This window comes from Polistes canadensis, unplaced genomic scaffold (genome assembly GCF_001313835.1).
Source record: "Polistes canadensis isolate GaletaPanama2010 unplaced genomic scaffold, ASM131383v1 scaffold_49, whole genome shotgun sequence".
NCBI lineage: Eukaryota > Metazoa > Arthropoda > Insecta > Hymenoptera > Vespidae > Polistes > Polistes canadensis.
In genome coordinates this window covers 677,135-699,511 of record NW_014569596.1, presented here as the reverse complement: position 1 = coordinate 699,511, position 22,377 = coordinate 677,135, and the positions used below count along the sequence as shown (strand labels likewise).

General features: G+C 35.3%; 2 protein-coding genes across 3 annotated transcripts in view; both read left to right on the top strand.

Annotated features, from left to right (window-relative positions):
• LOC106785385 (bifunctional glutamate/proline--tRNA ligase) overlaps window positions 1–2,536 on the top strand; it is a gene marked incomplete in the record, with an annotated part of 6,964 nt that extends 4,428 nt beyond the window's left edge. The window contains 5 exon segments of the mRNA XM_014745795.1: window positions 1–779; window positions 874–1,275; window positions 1,458–1,849; window positions 1,983–2,126; window positions 2,258–2,536. Of these exon segments, the coding sequence (XP_014601281.1) occupies window positions 1–779; window positions 874–1,275; window positions 1,458–1,849; window positions 1,983–2,126; window positions 2,258–2,423 (1,883 nt within the window).
• A 4,790-nt stretch (window positions 2,537–7,326) lies between these two features.
• Window positions 7,327–22,377, top strand: part of LOC106785374 (neuronal acetylcholine receptor subunit alpha-7-like) — a 134,105-nt gene continuing 119,054 nt past the window's right edge. The window contains exon 1 of one of the 2 annotated variants that reach the window (XM_014745766.1): window positions 7,327–8,497. In XM_014745766.1, the coding sequence (XP_014601252.1) occupies window positions 8,452–8,497 (46 nt within the window). In that variant the 5' untranslated portion in view covers window positions 7,327–8,451. The remainder of the gene's footprint in view (window positions 8,498–22,377) is intronic. The other variant, XM_014745767.1, reaches the window with a different exon arrangement.

The following is a 22,377-nucleotide window of genomic DNA, read 5'->3' as shown; positions in this document are numbered from 1 at the left end:
CTGCAACAGGTCAAGAATGGGAGCCAATGAAATCCGAACAAACTAATGCAACTTCAAAATCAATTGAAAATAAAATTAACGATAAATTATTTGAAGAAATACAGAAACAGGATGACAAAGTAAGGCAATTAAAAAAAATTACAGGAACAGAACTATCTATCATTGATAAAGAAGTGAAAATTCTTTTAAGTTTGAAGAATGATTATAAAATAATAACAGGTTTTGATTGGAAGTCAAAAAATGAGACAACACCTAAAAAGAAAAAGAAAGATGAATCTGCAAAAAGTGGAAAGAAAGTTGATAAAAATATGACAAATAATGAAACAAAGAGTAAAGATGTAGATAGTATTAAAACTGGAACAAGATTAGGATTAGAAGCACAAAAAGAAGAAAATTTTGCTGATTGGTACTCTCAAGTTATTACAAAGAGTGGAATGATTGAATATTATGATGTATCAGGTTGTTATATTCTTCGTCCATGGAGTTTCCTGATTTGGAAGGCAATAAAGGAATATTTCGATAAACAAATAACAAAATTAGGAATACAAGAATGTTACTTTCCAATGTTTGTAACACGAGCAGCACTTGAAAAGGAAAAAGCTCATATTGCAGATTTTGCCCCGGAGGTCGCATGGGTTACCAGATGTGGAGATTCTGATATGGCAGAACATATTGCTATTCGACCTACTTCAGAAACAGTCATGTATCCGGCATATGCTAAATGGATAAGATCGGATACAGAACTTCCACTCAGACTCAATCAATGGAGTAACGTTGTGGTAATTATAGATTTATAATCATAAATATGAATAAATTTCAGTTAATTTATTGCATTCTTATTCTATAAATGATATTAAATAATTTATTTTATAGAGGTGGGAGTTTAAAGATCCTAAACCATTTCTACGTACAAGGGAATTTTTATGGCAAGAAGGACATACAGTATTTGCTAATAAAAAGGATGCCGAGGAAGAAGTCTTAGTAATTTTAGATATGTATGCTAAAGTATATCAAGACTTATTAGCTGTGCCAGTAATTAAAGGCCGTAAAACTGAAAAAGAAAAATTTGCTGGTAGTGATTATACAACTACTGTAGAAGCATTTATTTCAACTAGTGGAAGAGCAATACAAGGTGCCACTAGTCATCACCTTGGACAAAACTTTTCGAAAATGTTTAATATTCAAATTGAAGGAGCTGTTGAGGGAGAGGAAAAAACTTACGTTTATCAGAATTCCTGGGGTTTGACCACTCGTACTATTGGAGTTATGATCATGGTAATATTATGTGATATATTTGTAAATATTCATTATAATTAATACTAGATATCATATGATTCCTGTAGTAATTAGAATATTACCAAAATTTATTGTGTAAGAAAATCGATATTGCTAGTAAGAACATAAAACAGCGTAATTATATTTACATTTTTAAACCAATAAAATGTATTTATTGCTAGGTACATGGAGATGACAAAGGTTTAGTTTTGCCTCCAAATGTAGCTTCAATTCAAGCTGTAATTGTACCATGTGGTATTACTGCAACGACCACTCTACAACAGAGAGAGCAATTAATGTCAGAATGTCTTAAACTTGAGAATGATTTAAGCAAAGACGAGTCTTTAAGAATTAAATCTGATTATAGAAATAATCGTACACCAGGATGGAAATTTAATCATTGGGAATTGAAAGGTGTACCTGTGAGGATTGAATTAGGTCCCAAAGATCTCGAAAAAAATCAAGTGACATTTGTACGTAGGGACAATTGTCAGAAAGCGACAGCAAGTAGGAAGGAAGCTGTAGTTTTCTTACGCAATTTACTTAATGAGATACAATCTAGTATGTTAAACAAGTACGTGCATATATTATTATTTATTCTTATATTATTATAATAGAAAATGGGCTAAATTTGGAAAAATTGTGGTCATAAATAGTACAATGTTAAGTAAATATTAATAATATAAATAATTATTCAATTTTTACAGAGCAAAGAAAACTTTAGATGATCATATTAAGAAAGTAGAAGAATGGGCACTGTTTATTGTGGAATTAAATAACAAGAATTTATTACTATCGCCATTCTGTGGAGAGGTATCATGTGAGGATAATATCAAAGCAGACAGCGCGAGGTAACTTATGTTATTGATATGCATATTTATATACATTTATATGTAAATAATATTTATATACATACAAGGATAGCAAATTTGGAATAGAATATTACGTGAGTGATGATAATATTATTTTCCTATAATTACAGAGATGACGCGGGTGAAGAAGCAGGAGCATTATCAATGGGTGCAAAAAGTCTTTGTATACCTTTTGAACAGCCACAAACTTTTGTACCATTATACAATTTCAAGTGTATTCATCCAAGTTGTAAAAACAAACCCAAATTTTACACTCTTTTCGGTCGTAGCTATTAAAGTAATAATAAGATATTTATCGATATATATATACTGAAACATTTTCATAGTTTGTTTTTTAAAGATTGATTTTATATACAAACATTGCGCATAAAACTGTTTTATTACATAAAGCATTTATGTCCAAATTTTGTTTAAATTCAATTAAAAAAATATGTTCTGATATTATTACGATATTATAAAGTTTACGTAATTTTTGTTTGTGAAGTGCTCCTGATATTAAAAGGTTTTATTTTCCGATACTTATTTACTGCAAAGTAAGATAGTGATTGTTTCTTGTTATTAATTAAAAAATGTTCATACTTTTATAAAATGTAATGAATTTGAAGTTAATTTTAAGTATTCATGAAGATATTGGCCTGAAAAAGATTTGCTTTTAAACGTTTGCTACAAAAAAATACATCAGTACATTTTTTTACATCTAATTGCGATAATTGGACGTTATTTACATAATATTTATATAAATATATTTATTAAAATATTAGTTTACGTTTGTTTTTGTTTTAACAAATTAAAAAAATTAGTAATTGTTTTTCTAGCAATTTACAGATATACTTACTGTAGCACAAAAAAGTTAGCATAGAACCGCAACAGCAGAAAGAAATGAAAAAAATGAAAATATTTACCTATTGTTTATACATTATGAACGATTAACTTATTTCATTTCACTACCTTATAGGTTGTTACTTTGGAAATCACTTTTAAATATATCCCCTGCAGGTATGCCAACTTTACTTTCATTTTTTTTGCCTTGAATTGTTGATGCGCATGCGTACAACATATCCCCTACTCGTGAGGTCACCATTTCATAATTATTCAAAGTGTAATAATTATTTTCAACTAATTAACGATAAATAAAAAATATTTAATAAAATAAAGTTGGGAGAGGAGCCGGACAAACAAAAAGTGAACAATTGATAGAAAACAAAAAACAATAGAAAACTTCATTGCTTTGCTTAGAAATGAGAAAAAACGTTTAATATTTTTCAATTATTAATAACTAATTAAATAATTAATTAATAAAGTGAGCCATTATATATGTGGATTTTGATTGAGCAATTAGTGAGAAATTAGGAGCGCTTATTTATTTTTTTCTGCTATTGCGGTTCTATGCCAAATTCTTTTTGCTTCATACTGTTTATATTTGCTTCTTTTAGATTATCATACTAGCGACATCCTTACATAATATTTGTAAATTTCTCTCTTATGCACTATCGATAATGTCTATAACAATCTTTTAAAAAGTACTGTTAAATGTTAACTATGTGACGATTGCGGTATAATACGGGGTAAGAAGTTTTTGTTTTCTCTTTCTTTATTTCGTATCAGATTAGTAAATGTGATATTTTCTGTAAATAAGAAAAATATGTGTGATGTAAAATGACTTGTAGCATGATTAAAATTATATTCAATTAGACTAGCATTTTTTCCAGAATTGTTTTTTTTGTGTGTCGGACATGATTTTCTACTATATGCATTTACGTCAAATTTTTGCAATATTTTACATGAAAAATAATTTTAATGGCAGCATATATGTAAGTCTAGTAAGGCGCTTAAAATGTTCATTTATAATAACTTTTAAATTATATATTCTATAACAAATGTCGCATCTAAAAGTGGCATAGTATATCTCATTATTTTCTATAACATATCGATATCATTTACAGTATACATATATTTCTCGAGGGAATTTCAAAAATTCACTGGAAAACTAAGTACGACAAGGTATTTCTAGTTATAGCTTGAGAGATTTATTTTCTTGAAACATTTGATGACACGTCCCAGGTTTTCCCAAGTGCGTTACGGCGCGACAGGTTGTTGTAAGTTCTTTGAAAGCGTTTGTACGTATTATCATGTAACCCAAGAGATTCCTTTGAGTTGAAAGATGTTAAAGGAATGTTTTAGCGTTGACATCGATCTCAAACAGAGGTGTACGTTTATTTCTTCGTAATTCTGAATAAATCGAGCTAATGTATCGTTTATCTGTATCAGAAAAGTTATATTTAAATAAAGTAAAGCCGTATGGTTCGCGTATGATTATTACCAAGTTTCAGAGAGATTATTTGAAACAGTAATCACAAGTAATAGGGATCAAGTATAAGATTTTAATCGAATCTCTTTACAAATATTTAATCATTGTTATGTGTTGCGTAAAATAAAATATTCGAAAGATTATAATTGTAGACTATTGTTATGAAAATTAGTTTATAAGTTAATCGTATTAACATGAATTTTTATTTTATAAATGTTATTAACGAGCAGACATCTGGTAAATGTACATTTACCGGCAATTCTAGAATATTTTCAAAATATAAGTCTGTAATTCAATTTTGTCTAATCTATTAGATTGACCGTGAAAGATATAAGAAATATAAGTTATAGAATGAGATTAGATAATTTACCTCGTTAGATTAACAAATCCGTCAAGCAAGCATCGTAGATTTAACGGAGACGTAAATTTAATGTCATTTTAACGGTGCACTTGCTTATAATGACTTGGATGTAATTATGAATTGGTGTCAGATTTCGTGAAAGGAGAAGGTTGTACTAGTTGTAGGAATTAATGGTGATATCGTATATACCTAAGAAATTAATGAACAAAACAAATCTTACAAACGATAGGGGATTATTCGAAATTATATATATTGTTTAACTTGATCATTTTAATCGGATCATCCGTTGTGAATATTATCGTTGACGTGTTACGTAAAATATGAAGTACTGAAAAGGTCGCGCGCGTGGGCTTGAAGTCGACGACGGTCTCTTCGACAGCTTTTCAAACTATCTAATTATGTCTTAACTGAAACTGAATGTTGTAGATATTTTCTGGTAAGTTAAATGTATTTGACATCGTGTCGGTATGAGGGGGAAGACAATTTGTAAGTAAGTACTTACACTTTCCTTTGCAGGTGACGTTTAACATAAACTCTTGAAGCAAAGTATTGAGGTAAGACACTGAAGCAATTTGCCAATGATTTTTATCACGACCCTGTTTTGATATTAATTGTTAATGCTCCAAATTTCTCACCTTATTGTTCTATCGAAAGGAATATACGTATATATATATGCTATCAACCGCATAGATATTTAAGATTCGTTAGCGTTCGATTTATTTTTTTTTTTTCAGTGTCTTGAATAATGGAGAACTTAACGTCTTTTCGCAATGCAGATGGTTTTTTGTTCATATTTCGACGGCGAGGTAAACGACGAAAAATAAAAAATAAAAGTGTATGTAATTTCGAGAAAAAGATCATTAACCGCAGAAAGGATGTTGTTGAAAGAACGTGCTATGTAATAACGCGCCTTTTCTCATTCGGCATTTCCTGTTAATTTTATTTGAAACTCGTGAGTTTCGTAATGATAGTGTTCTTACGGGCTTTAAAAGAAATCTTAAGTTCACGAAAGACAGCGAATAGTAGACTTTGGTCCAATTATACGTAACTGTGCTAATGGTTAATGCGAAATTGCACGTTGTATGTAACTTTGGAAGTATACACTCCTTGCTCATTGCACTACCCTCATCGGCCTCTCAAATGCTTCAAACTATTCCTCGAAATGTATTTCGCCTAAAATCTGAAATTCCTATGGTTAAATCGCTTATCGCTAAACTTTGGGCAATTATAATTAGCGTACTGAAAGATAGAGAGGAAACATAATTATCGATTAACATTGGACCATCGGAAATGCTTTTATGTGTTATGTTATATCGATTTATCATTTACTTGCTCGTACAATAATTATTTCATTCGAGCATTTCTTAATCGAATTACTTAACTTAAATTTACTAGTGGCTAATAGTAACTGTTAATGAACTGTCTGTTGATGGAGAAACAAGCAGGTATGCCTCGGTAATACTCAAGAGCATTTAAATCAAACGGGTTAGATAAAACGGGTAGGAATGTTAAACAAATTACGATTACACTAGATATAATATTTTTCGAGGAAAGTATTAATATTGGAAAGGATAGATTTCTTCTGATCAATTCCTTTATTCACGTTGATCGATTCTTAACAAAGGGTATTCTTTTGACGATACGATTTTGTAAATTGAATCGTGGCAGAAGAAAATTAGAACACAACGTTGGAAGGACCATAGAGGAAAGAAGGAAAAGTAGTGTCAAAAAGATAAGGGTAGAAGAAAATCAGCGCATAGAGGCGTTAAGAGGAATGGAAGACGGTGTCCTCCCGCATAGGAACCTCTCTGTTGACTGAAGTGACTTGAGTCAACGTCGTGCTCACCTACGATCCGCCGGCACACGTTTTGCTCTGCGCGCTGAGATGGAAGGGTGGTGGAGAAGAGGAGGTAGAGAGGGAGATATAAAGAGAAAGAGAGAGAGAGAGAGAGAGAGAGAGAGAGAAAGAGAAAGAGAAAGAGAAAGAGAAAGACGTGGGTAGCGTGAGTAGTGGCGAAGGGTTCAAGTATAAGGATACCGAGGCATGCGCCGTCCTATCATATTGATCTCGCCATAGTAACGATTCTCTCTTCTCCGGCGATGTTGGCATGCACTATAGCAAAAGAAGGGTGGGAGAGGGTAGTAGGTAGGCGAAGGGAGAGAATGAGAGATCCGTACGGTGTGGATATACCGTCACCCCGCCGTACCGTTATGCTACGACGAGATGTGGGGTGAACCAGAGAGGGAGCGTCTGAAGAACAGAGAGGGAGGAGATGCTAGGTTGAAGAGAGAAAGGGGTTAACGAGTGGATAAAGGAAAGAGAGAGGATGAGAGAGAGAAAGAAAGAAAGAGGGAAAGAAAGTGATGAACGAAGGAGAGGAGGTGCATCGACGGTGGTGGTGGCGACGGTGGTGGTGGCGACGGTGGTGGTGGTGGTGGTGGTGGTGGTGGTGGTGGTGGTGGTGGAGTCCCGTATCTGTCCAGAGCGCTAGCGCCAAAGAGAACTGTGGCGGCGATACCGCGCGGCGCTGCAGCCAAATGAAAATCAGTCCAGCGTTGGCCGCCGGCGAGGACGTATCTGGCATTGATGTCAGTATTTTGAAGATAGAGAAAGAGGTAGAGAGAAAGACTCGACGACATTCGTGAGATCGAGGGGGAATCGAAGGGGTTGAGAAAATTGTGGTAGGGCCGAAGAGTAGGTAAAGAGGGAGAAAGAAAGACGAGGAGGCCGAGGACGAAGACGCAGACGGTAACGTAGTGGTGAGGGTGACGAGAGGGTAACGATGAAGGGTAGCCAAGTCGAGACGACGGCGTCCGGGCGCTGCTGCCGCCGTCGCCGCTGCCACTGCTGACGATCGTGAACGTTCCGGAGCTCGGTGAAAACAGGGTACATTGTATCTAGGTAGCCGGCTTGCTCGATCTGATGATCGAGAAATTTTACGAAGGAAAGGCTCCTCGTCGAGTCCAATCGCGAGATTAACGATTCACCTTCCTGGTTCCGTTCGATTCTACTTTTAGCGTTGAGCATTAGCTAACTCGCGGTGAAAATCGGCTATCGTGAATAAGCTGATAGAAGGAAGGTTGAGAATAAGAGAGAGGAATAAAGATATGTCCTCGATGCAGCAAGATGCAGCACGAGGGAAGCGCTTCGGTGGTTCTCCGGCTTAGTGCGTGCGCGGCGGCATACGAGAAGAAGGGACACGTTGCTCTTGCTGCTGGTGTACGTCGTCGGTGGTGGACACGATCACGTGCCCCCGATAGAAGAACGGGAAGAACGATGTCAGTGGCGTGCTCGAGGTATCTGCGACCATTCGGTGGACCCTGAGATTAGAGTGGAGCAGAAGGAAGAGTCGGAGCAGGAGGAGGAGGAAGAGGAAGAAGAAGGAGCAGGAGCAGGTGAAAAAAAGAGGATTGCTTCTTTCCATCGTCGTCGAGAGAGTCTAAGCGGTTCGCTTTTATTCGGCGCGCCTGCAGCCACGTGCGGAGACAACCGGACGAGGAGGAGGACGCGGAAGAGGAGGAGGTGGAGGAAGACTAGCCGGAGGAGAAGAAGCAGCGAGCAGCCGGTAGTGGTGCTTGTGGTGGTGCTTGTGGTCGAGAAAGGAGCGAGCTTCTCGGTTTCTATCTTTGCAAACATGAGACATTGGACACTCATGGCGGCGATAGCCCTGGCTGCATCGGGTGAGTTTCTTTTTATTCCTTAATTTTTTTTCTTATTTTTTTTTTTATTCTTTCATATCCCCACGATGAAATCGTAACGACGAACTCTCGACGACTCGTCGAATTTCGCTACACAAGCGAGGCTCTCGTCCTATCCGACGTCCGACGTATTTCTTTTTTTGTCTCTCTTTTAAATCGCGAAACGACAGCTTCCGAGCGGCTTTCATCGTCTTTCCGGCTCAAAGGCTTTCTCTAGTTTCTCACCGATCAATCGACTTCCGTTTCTTTCTACCTCGTTAAAGCTCTCCAAAGTCACGTCCAATGCAATGTGATTCTTTACAAAAGAAGTACTAACTTCCGACTAATTTTTTGGCGCGTATGGTTAGTAGTGTCTATCGTCGTACATATCTACCAAGTAGTAGTACATATCAACAATCTCACCGACGCTTTAATCTTAACACCCATGGATACAAGCTCGAGGCTTTCTAGAGAGTGCGTTTGGCTCTTAATAGGCGACCCGATTTTAGAATGCGTTATGACATTTCTCCTTTAATATCAACCATTTTTTCGACCTTCTCTGTCACATTCATTTCTCATAAAACCTCTAAATACTCTGAATTTCTTGCTAGATATTATTTGTTTTATTTTTTATTTATCTACTTTTTATCTGCCGTTATTAATCCGCGATTTTGTTGATACACATACGTACCTACTTGTTCGCAATAATACAGTCGAACTTGTTTAGAATATTTTATTATCAAAAAAATGTATCTGACGTTTGATGTAATCAAATAGGTAGATACGTTAATCATGAAAAAGTAGTCGATGATAGGCGATGTTTCAAGATTGATGCAGGGCTGCTGCTTTATCGTATTTCGATTTACGAACTTCATCCGTTAGCATTTCTTTTCGCAAAAAAGCTTCTAAGGTGAGTATCAATGGTGAAACTTAAGTAGGAAGAAAGTCAGTTTTCTGTTTCGGTATTGACGTCACGCGTCGTGTTTTCGACGAAGAGAAGTATCTCGTGTCTTCTCACCACGTTGGTTTCACTCGGTGTACCAAAGCGGGACGGTGCAATCTGCGCAAAATCGAGGCAACGTAAATATTTCCACGGTCTACGGGGGTTATTTTCGTTAAATTTAATCAGTGTCTCGATTGTCCGTCCTTATACGAGATTGTATTCCTTTGAACTACTATTTCGTGTTGCTTTAAAACCATCCCCAAGATATCACGTTAAAATGCAGCTGAAGATACATTAAAGAGAGGCCAGTAAATCGTTATTCAATATTCATAAGTTAGAAATCGGAGCTCGTAAATGTTAGAAACTTATTGGTCAAATGAGAAAACGAAGAGAAGTGGTATCTTTGAAAATTAACTATGTTTCCCGATCGATACAAAATTTATTTGACATTGACAACGCACGTAGATAATAATTTAAATAAAACTTTCAAATGTGTGCTACACTTTTTACGACAACGTGTAACAACGTAGCCTCGCTAAGCTTCGTTTTTTCATCGTTCAAAGACTCATTGTTAGCTTTGTTTAACCCTACAGCAACGAGTTTTCCAATAAATCGAAGGTAAAAAGTGTAATCGCTGGGATCTTACAGAATAAAAGAACGTTGTTTCGAGTAGTACGAGTAAATTCCTCCGGCAAAATCATAGTTCAAGGGTTCCTCCTATGTTTTTATTTTGTGTATAGTATATCGATAAAAAAATTTACGCATTTTCAAGATTTTTACTTTTATTTTTATTCGCGAGAAAACATAGAAAAATAAAAAGAATATGTAGCTGTATACACCGGTGTGCACGTTACTGTTCCTTTTTCGTTTAACATAATGGCATGCTATTCGAGAAAGTAGTCGGAATAAGAAGTGTTGCGACGTAACAAAATTTATAGAAATGGATCATACCATATGTATCGGTAAAAGCTGTCTCTTTTAGCTGTTGAATACAATTTAAGTAGGATCATTGAAGCATATAGAAATCAAAATATAATTTGTCGTTTGGGTTCGATTCTGGAACTGCAATATCATAGAGGTATTATCCCTGAACCTAACTCTTATGATTTTTCTTGGATATTTGCGTTAACGTTGAAAGCCATTTACAAATGTGGGTTTCTCCGATATACCGTAGTCGGTACAAAAATGGTAATTATAGGGAAGATATTAATAGAAGTAATAGATAGGATGTTTATGTTAACGTGGGAACGTGTGACATAGAGCACATTATTCGACCGGTCGTTCCATCCTCGACCTTTATTTCCTTAACAATCGACAAGTTTGATATGATGTGCGCTTGAATTTTCTACGCGGACATTTCTAACGTTACACCGTCATCTTTCGATCTTACGTTAGATGCACATTTTATCACCATTACAAACATTTCTATCGATTAAGAACCGACGTTCATCGTATTCCCGTCGCATCGTTTTGCGTTAACGTCATTCTCGCATCAATTCCTTGTTCAGATGCGAAGTTACATGCATAACTACAAACGTAGTACATACATAGATGCATATACACAAACTGTGCGCAAATACACTTACGATCGTGATACGTGGGTGTATGCAGAAGCGACGTATCGAACATACGGCCGATCGAACGGATGGAAGGAAGGCAAAGGACACTGCACGAGCTACGCGCGCGTACACGTAAATATACAATATACCTAGACCTAGATACATACACGTGTGTACGCGGCATTCTATATCTACTTTAACTTTTCTTCCTTTATTTCTTCCTTTTATTATTATTTTTTCCTTTAAACGCGATTTTCCCTTACCTTCACAAAAGTCCTATTCGAAAAATAGATACGCTCTTAAATATTTCATCGAAACGTACAATTTTTCATATCGCGATATCTTTCTAATTTAAAATGTCGATAACTTGGATAAGCGAAAGAGAAAAAGAGAAAGTGGCAAGTACTTTGAAAAAATCAAGCATGATCGTAGCAAGCGACAGCGATGATGGCTTCTCTCTTGCTCGTTTCATCTTCCGTTAAGGGTCGTTAAAATTTCAAACGTTGCGCCGTTGCTGTTTCGTGACCGCGAAAGGTTCGTCTTCCTTTTCACTTCGTCTTTTTCTTTTTCCCTTCATCTCCTTCGTACTATCTGCCTTGTTCTCTCTTTCACTCGCTAGTGGTTATTATCGGCGAAAATACCTCGCGGCAACATATATCGGTTTCGGATTAACAATGTTCCAAACTATTTCCCCGAGCAGCCGACGTAACGTAGCGACTTGGTATTGTGTCTTACCACGAACTATGACTTCACCCGTTGCTACTGTGCTATCGTGCACATGAGTCACTAAAGTCCTCGATGTGAACTGATGAGGTAAAGTTTAATTTCAAGTTAACTTCGAGAGAGATACCGTAGATGCACATATTTTCATTTTTTAATAGAATGTTCGACAAATTTGTCGATATTTTTCTCCAAAAATGAAGCAAAGAGAAGATTTTTATCCGGTTCATAGAATTCATAAAATCGGAGTCGTTGAGTAGTCCCCGAAGGTATTCTTGCGAATGGATCAATTGAATGGCGTTCGATGGATCGATTCAAGCAAGGAATAAAAATTCCTTTTGCTCGTGAATACTGAGGGGGATATGTATGGGTCGTTCAGGCGGAAGGAAAGTTCAATTTGTGGTACCGAACCAACACCATAATAAATGTCATTCACCCAATTGCTTACTCATCGTAGCTAGGCAAGCGGTTGTAAAGTGGTATGTCAATATACGAAGTTAACCGACGCTAGATGAAGATTGAATAATTTGCAGTGTGTTTTAGTTGACTACTATTAATGAGAATTTGTGTAAACTTAAATCTATTACCTATTACGATACTACGTTTATCGATTTATCGATCTAAATCTTTTCTTTAGTTTTTATTTAAATAACAAACCTAATTACTTCATTAATTTTTACACTCGTACTTGCCATAAATATTAACAATTTCTTACATAATTATTTAAGATACATTTCGTTAGTGTTTAGATGAAATATCTTACAATTAGTTTTTTCTGTTACAATTTTGATGATTATATTGTATTAACTAATAGAAATGTTCGGGTAAATTTGAACACTGGTCAGAATAAGTTAAAAATTGATTGTTGATGTCGAGATCAACAAAATTTCCAAGAGTAAAGAGAGGGTCAACTTGGATGGTTCGTTGGCTAATAGAAATCCTTCACTTGAAACTGGTTGACTTAAGAGGACGTCTAACTTGTGGGCGTCAGAAAGGCGCCACTACGCTTCTACATCTACCGATCCTTTTCTTTAGACCTTATTGTCATTCTTAACCAATATTTTCTTTCTACGCTACTTTCTTTGTACCTTAAAATAGATACATATGTAAATATTATATTTATTGATATTTAGAATCTTGATTTTAACTATTTTCTAATGTGTACATATGTATGCTATAATTTATAAATTAATTCGTATTATTTTCTTTTCAATTTATTTTCTCATAAGTAGTAGAATTTGTTGTATTCGTTGGATATATATTCAAAGATTGAAGAATTTTTCTTTATACACCGAGGATCAAGAGTATTTATATAATTTTGTTGAAAACTACCGAGTATCGTTTAAGTAGTGGAACGAAGAATACGGTGAAATCCCCGATATAAATTACAATCGGTTTACTAAGGGATGATGTTTTGTTCGTCTTATTTAAAATCCGGTATCATTTGCGTGTTAAAAACAAATGTAAATCATTTAACAATGTCTGAAGATTCCTTATTATATATTCGTATAAACTCGTTATAACTGGAGCGTGTCGAAGAGACTAATCCTGATAATAGACACCAGAATAAGTGTCAGACAGTTCGATCCGTCTAGAATGCTCGAGCTAATAATAAAAGTAGTCCCCCTGCAATTTAAATTTCGATGACCCGACTAAATTTAGATGTTTGCTTTCGCGATACGTAGGAAAAATGTCCTGTTTACTTGGTGATAAAAAATATATCGATGAAGTCTCCCCGTTGGGATACCTATACAAAGAAGTTATGCAAACTTACTCGTAATGGTTTATCTTTTTTGTTTTGTTTTATTTTCGTAAAAACTCTGTTAGTGTATATCGTTAGTAACTTTATAAAAAAGATGATTTACTTGTAGATTTATTTAGAAACAAAAGTTATGACAATTAAATTATATATTTATATATCAATCATTTATATCTATATGAGGTTTGTGTGTGTGATATCAGAATATAATGAGAGTGACATTTGCGATGTTACTGTGATAAAAGAAAGAGAGAAAATGTTGATACGAAATATGAAAGGAATGAAATAAAAGCAGACGATAATAATTGTTTTTAGAAGGTAGGAAAAGCAATTAATTGCAAACCGTGGACGCGCATTTGAGAGCATCAACCCGGACGGTTATAAAGGGTAAAATATTTCGAGATCGAAGTTTACATAGGTATTCGAAAAATACTGAGAAAAAAAAGATGACGAGTCTGCCTTTTCCTTTATTTAAAATGCGTTCCCTTTTAGCGTTGTCTATTGTCTACTTCGACAATTCTTTGTAATCAATAAAGCATATCATTTATATAAAATCTCATTCAAACTTTTCAACGCGAATTTCACTGCGGATACGATTTCGCGTATTTCAATCGTTGGGAATAGAACTGGGACGTAGTAGTGATTGATCTCGTATCGACTACGTTCTGACTATGTAGATATATAAGGTGGACATAAAAAAAAAATAAAAGCAAAGGAATAAGAAATTTTTCATCAGTTTAATATCTTCTATAAATAGTACCATACGAGTACAGTGACAAACGTTGTTCGTTCTTTCTAATTTTAAAAAGTTAATAAAAAGCGTTTGAACTTGGTAATATAAACAAATAATTTGGTCGAGGACTTCAGTATATCCCCGTTGTAGGACAAACGTTTCCTAATCTAATGTTGGTCGAGCATGGAATAAAAAAAAAAAAGGGTGATAGTGTAACATCGCTTGATAAAGGTCAGGATACGTACACGAGTTTTCGTTTAAAAAATTCTCCAGGCTACTCGTATTCGCCGTATAATCCTCTGTTGTCACGCGTCACTCTGCTTTATCCCCACCGTTTCGAAAGCTTTTTTTATTAGAACCGACGGTATTTTTGGGCGCATTTTTGATCCTTTGTTTGGAACAATTGTTATTGGTAAACCGCCGGCACGAAACGTACAAAACCGGGCCGGTACGGCACGGCACGGCTCGAGATGCGTTAGGTTGAGACTTTGTGTGCCGGAATATACGAGTAGGTAACCATCGTTCATCCATCCACTGTAGCTCTCATAGGAGAATTTAATTATCAGCCACGTTAAAGCGTTGAGCTTATCGATCTGACGTCAATTTCTCTTGACGGGCAATGCCAACCTTCCGTATCATCATCATAGCGTACTCGTTTCTTTCTGGGTTGTATCTTACTCTTTAGCCAATCTTCTAGCCAATATAGAATCTTATACATATGTATAAACTTATCGAATGATTATCTTATACATTTAATCAAAAACCTAACATGTTCTCTTTCGTCATCGTCCCTTTAGAGAATATATCATAATGTGCAATGTGCTTTTCCTAATTTGCTATCCGTGATATGCATCCGACTATCGTCAACTATGTTACTTCCATCGCTATCTAGGATCTATCGACTCGAGCGGAAGAAGGTAAATGGAAGATTACACGATATCTGAGACTCGATGCTAAAGAGGTACCATCGTTGTCGTCGTCGTCGTCGTCGTCGTCGTCGTCGACTGCATTGAATAAGCTGTATCGCTTATTAAGATCTCTTGAAAGCGGTTATAACATCCTTGTAATTGAGAGACTGAAAGGCAAATTAATACCTTTCGTATATATATATATATATATATATATATGTATGTATGTATCTATGTACGTATGCATGTACGTATGCATGTACGTATGCATATCTAAGCGTAATGTATTTTGCAATGATAGCACTAAGGTCGGGTAACTTGACGTTGCGTGAAATAGAAATAAGTCTAGCGAAACTATTATATTTCGTCTCTGTAGAATATCCCGCATTCGTAGTTAGCTATTTAACAGATCGTTGTTATCGTTAAAACGTATGAGAAAACTTTTATCGACTTAAACACTTTATTACTCTTTGTACAAGCAAAACTGTCCAGTAGTGTGAATCATTTGTAATAATTTGTCATTCTTTTAGAGTATTTTTTGTTTAGTTAGTAAGTGGATTTGTTTATGCATACCAGTTTTCTCCCTGTTATCAGAGATCGTTTCGATAAGCGGATTAATATTTTTTAAAGTTCAACAGAGGAATCAATTGTTGAGCGATTCGAGATCCTTTTTGACAATGTTCTCTACTGGGAAGGCTTGGAATATTGCTAAATCGGTGGTTCGTGAAACATCGATAGTTGGAAAAATATTTTCTCGTTGATTGTATAGAGAACGCAATAATATAAATACGAAACGGCTAGTTCCATTTTGTTTATACCGATTGACGGGATAGAACTTTGAACAATGATTGAACGATTACATCAACGTTTTATGTATCTTTTTGTTCCTTTCTATTGTCTTTATGAAACGTTACTAAAAATGAAAAATATCTAACGATAGAAGAACGTTCATCGGATAACGAACAAAGATAATCATTGATTTCTTTCTTCAAATTTCTATTGGGACTTTTAATGGAGCAAGATACTTGTTTCCAAACTTTCCTACTCGAGAAAGAAAACTAAATATCGGACTTTTCTTCAGCTCTTCGAAAGCTCGTATCTCCTTATATTAAGTTGCTGTTTCGCAAACTTTATTCCTCAAATGAAAAAAAAAAGAACAAAACTTTGAGGAGTACGGTTGTTAACTTACAGATACTATTTCCGACAATATTTGTTTCTAATATAAAATAAACAATTATCCCGTTAACATTAATTATTATCTCATCAAAAATATTGCACATGTCTCTCAGATATGTGAGGGTAGTTAACAATCTAAAAAAATGACGAGGACGTGTATGCCTCGAATTGACTTGGAAAAGGAGAAAGTAACTTGCATCGTAGAGGGTAAAAAAGTTTAGGCGAAGAGCGGACGGTTGAAGTGGTGGGAGGGAGGGGTGGGGAGGGGCAGGGTTTCTTTCGAGCAAGCTTTAGAGTCGACAAAAAAGGATCCGTCGTGACGCTTAACTCGATGAATGGCTAGTAGGTATGTAGTAGCAGGAGCAACGTCAGCAGAAGTAGGTACTACTAATAGTAGTGGTAGTAGTAATCGTAGTAGTAGTAGAAGCAGTAGTAGTAAAGTAGTAATAGTATCGAGTCGGGTGTCGATATGTCGACGAAGTTCCAAGGGAAATTAAAATTAACTCGTCAACGCCAGAAGTAAGCTTTCCCTGCGGGCGTTTGGAAGGTCGATAACGTACGGCCTTCGGAATAGTGCGGGCCACACGATGCGGTCCGATGAAAAGGAAAAGGCGGTGGGCGCATGAAACTTGCAGCGACTCCTGTCTCCAGGAACGTCGAGGGTCACTGACTCCCATTGGTGCTCGTTTCTTTTCCCTCTCGGAAGACGGCTCTTGCTTTCTCTCTTTTCCTCTCATCCACCCTCTTTACCTTTTTCTCCCCTTCCGTTTATATTTTGCATTCCCTCTTTCCTTCTCTCTCTCTCTCTCTCTCTCTCTATCTATCTCTCTCTCTCTATTTCTCTCTCTCCCTCTCTCTCTCTCTCTCTATTTCTCTCTCTCCCTCTCTCTCTCTCTCTCTGTTTCACGTCACGCGAATCGATTCGGTTGCGTACTATGGATGGACCGCGATGCGAATGCGTAGATGAAAAACGTGTAGATATTTCTAGCATCAGACGAATATATCGCAACTTAAGAGGGATCGAGTTTTGATCTTTTTGAAATTATTTTTTACTTTTGTGGAGTTATTTGGATATCTTAATGGAATCATATTCGGGTCGTTATAAATAGAATATAAATTATATTTTTGGAAAGGTTTGGAAAATAAAAAGAGGGTGTGATTTATATAATATTTAAATATAATAAATAAAATGTTATTTATTGTTAGACACACAGAGTCTCGTTCAAGATGTATAACATACATTTACACGAGACACTGATTATCGACAGATACGGTCCTTCCACAATGACAGATCTCTTACAACCAAGGTTCTTCCACTTATATTACACAACTTTGTATATTTTAGTTTGAATTTTTCAGATTTACGTTTTTCCAACATTTTAAGATTATCATGGGATTATGGCGCGATGTTGGTTTTGACGTCGACGTTACATATAGCAAAATGGAAGAGATCAGTCGATCAAAATCTTTTTCTCCTTGGTGCACTATAAAAAAGGGGGTTTTAGTATATATTCTTATGATTTATCCTCGATATTTTTATAGACAAATCTTACTGTTTATTGCGTATTTTTCATTTAGCAAAGAGACGAAGATACGAACTGATGGAAATCAAACTCAAAGAAGAAAATATTCCGACACTAGTAACTTCGATGTCGCGTTGTAATATCCCGGAAGGGTCGTGTGCTCTTACTGCACCGGAATTCCTGCTATTTTGTCTTACCCAATTCCCTTCGTGCAGTCGATATTAGGATAGTCTCTTCTTCGTAGTTTTCTCTTCATGCTAGTGTTTGTGTTGAAAAAGTATATATATATCGTATGTAGGTACGATGTACGTATGTAGACACATATATACATTCGTATATACATATACTTACATAGATTTCTGAAAGAAAGATATAGGAAAAAGTAGAAAAGAGGTGGGGATGCGGAGAAAGGTACGTCGTTCCCAAGTGTATCGTTTCGCTGCCAAACTTTCCTTGGTGCAGCTTTACCCTTTATGGCCGCTCACCATTACGGAATCTCATGGTAAAGGGATACCATCACATGGAAGGCATCCCAATGTCGACGTCAACGATGTCGTATTCGTACTCGTGTATGCCAACGTCGACGACGCAGACGAGAAGAACGACGAGATCGACGACTAGGGAAAAAGAAAGATGCTTTGATCTGCGGAATTTATTGCTATCCAGTAGAAGTCGGCCGAGCGGAACCGACAAAAAGAGTCTCAATCTCTGCACCATGCTCGACTTCTTTTTAAGGGCGCAGAGAGCTCTTGTGTTTTCTGTCTTTCTGTGTTCAGCGAATGAACTGGATCATGTGTGACGGTGAAGATTGAAAGAAAGTCAAACATTATCGTTAGATTTAATCGATCGTGAGAATGGCGAACTCTTACAAAGAACACAAAGCTTTTCCATCTTTTAGTCTTTTTCTTTTCTTTTCTTTTTCTTTTTCTTTTTTTTCTTTTTTTTTTTTTTTTTACACATATCTATATAAATCACGAAAATAGTTCGGTTTGTTGTATTTTTTAACAATGTAAAAATATCGTATTTATAACGTGGAATTAAACATTGAAAATGATGTATATTAACGGATACAAAGGTAATCATTGTTTATTATTTGCTTCTATGTAATAGATTTTCATTGTATTAGTTGTGGCAATCCCAATAGTATTTTGTAAATTCAATATGGATGTAATAATTATGATATGAAATAATTAAAATAATGAATTTGCTTGAGATAGGTTTTGGTAGAATAATTAATCGTGTAATACTTGTCAAGTATCTTACATTATGATGGCAATTATAAGCTCATAAAATTGTTATAACTATTTTCTTCAAGTTCCTATTATATTTACTATAAAATTATAAAAGTCGTTCGATTTTTTCGGTTCGCTCAACGGTAAGATAATTCTTTAGAAATCACAAATTTTTCAACTTTCATGTCGCTCTTATTGTTCGTAAACTTTTTAAAATGTTTATAACGTTGGAGTTGGTATACAATAAAGACGAGATCGGAACTTAAAAAACTTTTGCGAGAATTAAAATAAGTCTGTTAAAAGAGAACAATTAAAGTTTCGAAATTCGATTTTATTCTAGTCATTTAAACTTCAGTTTGGATACGATTGTACAGCGGTCAAAGAAAGAGTATCCTTACTGGTTTAATGACGCTTAAATTTAAGTGTAACAAGTTTACGAGTTAACAGCCTAAACTAGATTTTCCTTGTTGCGTGTATTTAAACGTTAATAGAGACAAAAGTAACTATACGATTTTGTTTGTCCAAAAGACGATAGAAAAATTTCGATTTTTTATTTAATCAATAATTTATTTATATTATAACAATTATTTTCTTTTCGTAAAATAATTCTATCAAATAGCATTACGTTACTTTGTTGTAGTTTTAAATATTTGTCAACTCTTATAAAGAAAAATCGATATTTCCGGCAACAGGTTAACTATGATGATCGCTATGGACCATTATATTAGTATGTAGTTGTATAGTAAATTGCTATAACTAGGGCATCTCTATGCATCCCCATCGCCAAAATCGATATTTTCATATTCTTTTATTTTGTTTTTACACTCATTCAATTCCAGCGTAAATTCATTCGATCCGATAATCGTTATCCAATGTAATGTTAAAGGTTGCTAACCCTAGAAAAGCATTTTTTGCGCGCACGACTTTTTAAAAAGTGTCTAAAATTGTGCGGATCGATGCGGGACACGTTGTGGAGCATTATAAACCAAAGATACGCAACGAACTCGGGAACAAACAAGCGTGCAAAAGTAACAGGCGAAATATTATACTTGTTTTGTTGTATCGCATACCGACAAGATTCACCATATTGTACGTGCATTTAAACGTTATCATCTAATGAAATACCGTGACGTTATGTCGCGGAGTGTATCACGATAAGATTTTTCAACAATGGCATACTTTATGGAAATGTAACTTTTTTCCTATCATAAAATTCTGCTGAGTAAATGTAAACTGAACTATTTCTCCAATTACTTATCAGTTTTAAACTTTTTCTATCATTTACGCGTTCGTATTCATTGGTTTCTATAATGTTAACATTTTGTCTCCAGTCGTATGACTTATTTTTCCTACTTTCAGTATGTTTCTATCAATCGAATTCTAACTATGATACAACAACAACTTGTTATTATAGACAACGATTTACAAATCGTTGCTATTCAGATAAAAAGGTGATCAAGAAAATATATAAGAGTTTAATATTGAATACAGTTCTTTTTGTAATTATTATAAATCTGTTGGTAAGAGAATTTTCGAACAAGTTATTCTTACAAATTTGACTCCTTTTATTTTTACACATAGAATAAAGCAACGATCGATGGGATAAATCCTGTATTAGATGTATGTTTACTTATCTATAAAAATCTTTAAACGATTAGGCCATTAATTTGTTCAGATAACAAAAGGTTGATAAAATGTTCGTCCAGTTTGCAAAGTCAGTTAAATAATCGTAGTGAAAACTTTATAAGATCGATTACACCGTTTAACCAATTTTTTTATCGGAAGGAAGTTCATCGTAGGATAAATGATGAAGCAACTAAAGTCTACTAGAGACTTTCTTAGTTCTTTTTAGATCCTATTCTTCGCGATGGTTCACCATTAAGAAGACGCGGACGAAAAGAGTATTACGATATGATCGACGTGTCCGGGAAGTTTGTAGGAAGGTTAAAGACGTAGAAAGAAGTACGGTCGGATCCATGCAACTTATGGTTATCCGATAAAAGGCAGGCAAGCGCACGGGCGCACGCGAAAAGGGTTTGGTCTTCGTGTCACGCTCGATCGGTTCCCTTTAAGGGTGAAAGGCTCCTTTGTCCTCGACTATCTATCGGACCAGACTAAGTTTACGAGTAGAACGGACGTTAGCGTCGTGCACTTCGAAAATCGACATTGACGCCTTTCGCGAAGACGTTCGATGAATTCTCAACAGTTTTGAGCTTTGTCTATTTTCCCATTGACATCGAAGAGGAACACGTTGAAAAGTCTTTATTATTTCGTTTTATTTTCAAAGATTTTCATTTGCTAAAACACATTTTTTCTTCTTTTTTTTCTTTCCTTTTTATTTCGATATCTATCAATGCATAGAGTTTTTAATTCATTATTTTCAAGACACGAAATTGAACGTAGGAAATATAAAAGGGAGAGAGAAAAGGGGGGGGATAAATAAATGTAAGATGAAAAAAAAAAAAACCGGGGAAAAATATAAGCTTGATCGTATTTCTATCGTACATCGGTACGGTAGGGGAAGGTTTGTTCAGTCCATTTGATTTCTACGGGTATAAATTGCCGTACCGCTTTTAAACGTTGTGGTTAGGAGGTATACGGATCAATGGTGGTATTGTGGTTGTGAGCTTGTTTTAAGAACAAAGCTCGATCTGGGAAAGACGTTCTGTCGGTAAGAAGGGGAATTAATATGGAAGTGTTGGCACAATCATGGCGATTAATTCAATGATTTATGTAGCTGCGACGTCGAAAATTTGAAGGCTGATGCCGTGGAAATGGAAAACTCCATGTCTGGAAAATCGATTCTATAGAATAATTAAATAATGAATACGCGCCTCTTAAATATTTCAATGCATTGAAAATATATTCCAAGGTTATGATAACATGCTTCATTTTAACGAATAGGTTAAAAAGTCTTTTTTCTTTTTTTTTTGTTTTTTCTCCGAGATTTTTTTAATCGAGTTATTAAGTCACTCGAATCGTATGAGGTCAGTGACTCGAAGGAACCGTTTTTCTCGAGCATTTCTAATATATCGATCCAGTAATGTCGTGGTGGATTACGAGCCAAGGACGCGTACTCAGTCACCGAATTCTTTTCTGTCAAAACTTTTCTCTACAGTTTTGTATTGACGGGGTAGGCCTGCATTAACTTGTTGCGGAAACTTGATCCTAATTAGAAATTTTACCGAGCTCTCGACTAATTACAAATTTTTGGTTAGAAATAAAATAAAAATCTACCTATCGTAAAATGTAAGATTGAAGTATTGAAATATATGACATATTATCGAAAGCTCACACACATACAACGTTTTAGCGTTTTTTATTTATTAC